The sequence below is a fragment of the Drosophila tropicalis genome, unplaced genomic scaffold, assembly GCF_018151085.1.
Source record: "Drosophila tropicalis isolate 14030-0801.00 unplaced genomic scaffold, ASM1815108v1 contig_441, whole genome shotgun sequence".
NCBI lineage: Eukaryota > Metazoa > Arthropoda > Insecta > Diptera > Drosophilidae > Drosophila > Drosophila tropicalis.
In genome coordinates, this window is record NW_027172906.1 from 1 (window position 1) to 1,743 (window position 1,743).

At 45.6% G+C, this 1,743-nt stretch overlaps 1 protein-coding gene across 1 annotated transcript; it reads left to right on the forward strand.

Annotated features, from left to right (window-relative positions):
• The first annotated feature begins 437 nt into the window (after window positions 1-437).
• On the forward strand, window positions 438-1,432 carry LOC137573692 (tropomyosin-like). Its single transcript, XM_068285686.1, has 2 exons — window positions 438-1,090; window positions 1,198-1,432. Exons 1-2 carry the CDS (start codon window positions 438-440, stop codon window positions 1,430-1,432), a joined length of 888 nt encoding a protein of 295 aa, XP_068141787.1.
• Window positions 1,433-1,743: the final 311 nt, after the last annotated feature.

The following is a 1,743-nucleotide window of genomic DNA, read 5'->3' on the forward strand; positions in this document are numbered from 1 at the left end:
AATTCTGTGTATAAGAATATACTGACCAGTTCTGACACAAGGGTTAATGTGCAGAGTAAGCCTTCACAACTAGAGAATAAAAAGAGATGAAAGCACAAAAAACAAAAACACGTATCACAGAGTCGCGGGTAGGCAAAAGACGAGAGCGCAAATCAATCAAAAATAGGAAAGAGCGGGAGAGCGCGTCAAATTGAACACATGCAACAACAATTTGTAAGCAAGAGCGCGAGAGTTAGTTAAAACGGTAAAGACACAAACGCAAAAGAGATAAGCAAAACAAAATGGGTGAGAGAGTCCAACTTTCTAAAAATATCCGTTGCAAGTATAGGCAGTCCAAGAATGAATTAGACGAGCACTCCGCAAGAATAAATTATCTGATAACGGAATTACTACATGCTGCCGATTGGGAGGAGAATAGTGAAAACATGCGCGTTGCAATGGCAGAAAAAGATGAGGAGCTGCATACCACAAATCAGCGTATCAGTGCCTTGCAAGATGAACTAAGTGAAGAGCGTACAAGGGTGGAGCAATTATTGGCCAGATTGGCAAAAACAATGGCAATGCAATTAGAACAGTTGTACGAGCAGCAGACAGTAAGCCAAACCGAATTGCTCGAACGTAATCAAGAATCAAATGCCAAGGTTAAGAAGCTGGAGCGAAAGTTGTGCCAGGCTCAGGAGGATTGCCATGCGCATGATCAGCGGCACAAGCTCGAGTTGGAACAGCTCCATAGCCAGCATGTCAAAGAGATGAAGAACTTGCAGGAAAAACTAGACCATCAGGCAATCAGATTCGAGGGTCATCAGAAGCAGTTCGACAATTTGTTATTCCGTTATGACCAGCTGCATGCCAGTGCCGCTGAGGCGGAGTGCCATCTCAGCCAGGTGCGCCAACAGATGGCCGAAAAAGAGCAGGAATTTGGTCAGGTGGATGGCGAAATAGTTCAACTGCGTAGCCAGAATGAAGCCCACGAAAAGCACATTGATTCGCTTGTAACGGAGCGTTCCAGCGAGAAGCAGCTATTTGAAGAGCAATTGGAGTCTCAGGACATAGCTGCCATTGAAATAGTGGCCAGACTTAATGAACTCATGTCTAATAATATAGTAACAGCCACTATTCCATGCCCAACACCACCACCTACCCAAGTTCATTGCAGTTTAGCTGTGGGTCCACGAATTTCTCGCAATTGCGTAACAGACTGTTGCATTTCGAAGCCGGCTTCGAGCAACTGGAATCCAGTCGTCAATTGTTGGATGAGGAGTTGGCCGAAGCATCTCGAAAGGCCTCAGATTTGGCCAGTGTGAAAGCTGAGCTGGAGCGACAGGTGCATAGCCTGGAGGAAAAGCTGAAGACCGAGAATGATCTTTGCAAAATGGCCAATCAAATGAAACATCTTAATTGCTCTCTCCAGAATATGGAGGAGGTCAATTAAGATGTTTCATTTGATTGGCCATTTTGGTATTGCCAAGATCATTCTCGGTCTTCAGCTTTTCCTCCAGGCTATGCACCTGTCGCTCCAGCTCAGCTTTCACACGGCCAAATCTGAGGCCTTTCGAGATGCTTCGGCCAACTCCTCATCCAACAATTGACGACTGGATTCCAGTTGCTCGAAGCCGGCTTCGAAATGCAACAGTCTGTTACGCAATTGCGAGAAATTCGTGGACCCACAGCTAAACTGCAATGAACTTGGAGTAGGTGGTGGTGTTGGGCATGGAATAGTGGCTGTTACTATATTATTAGACA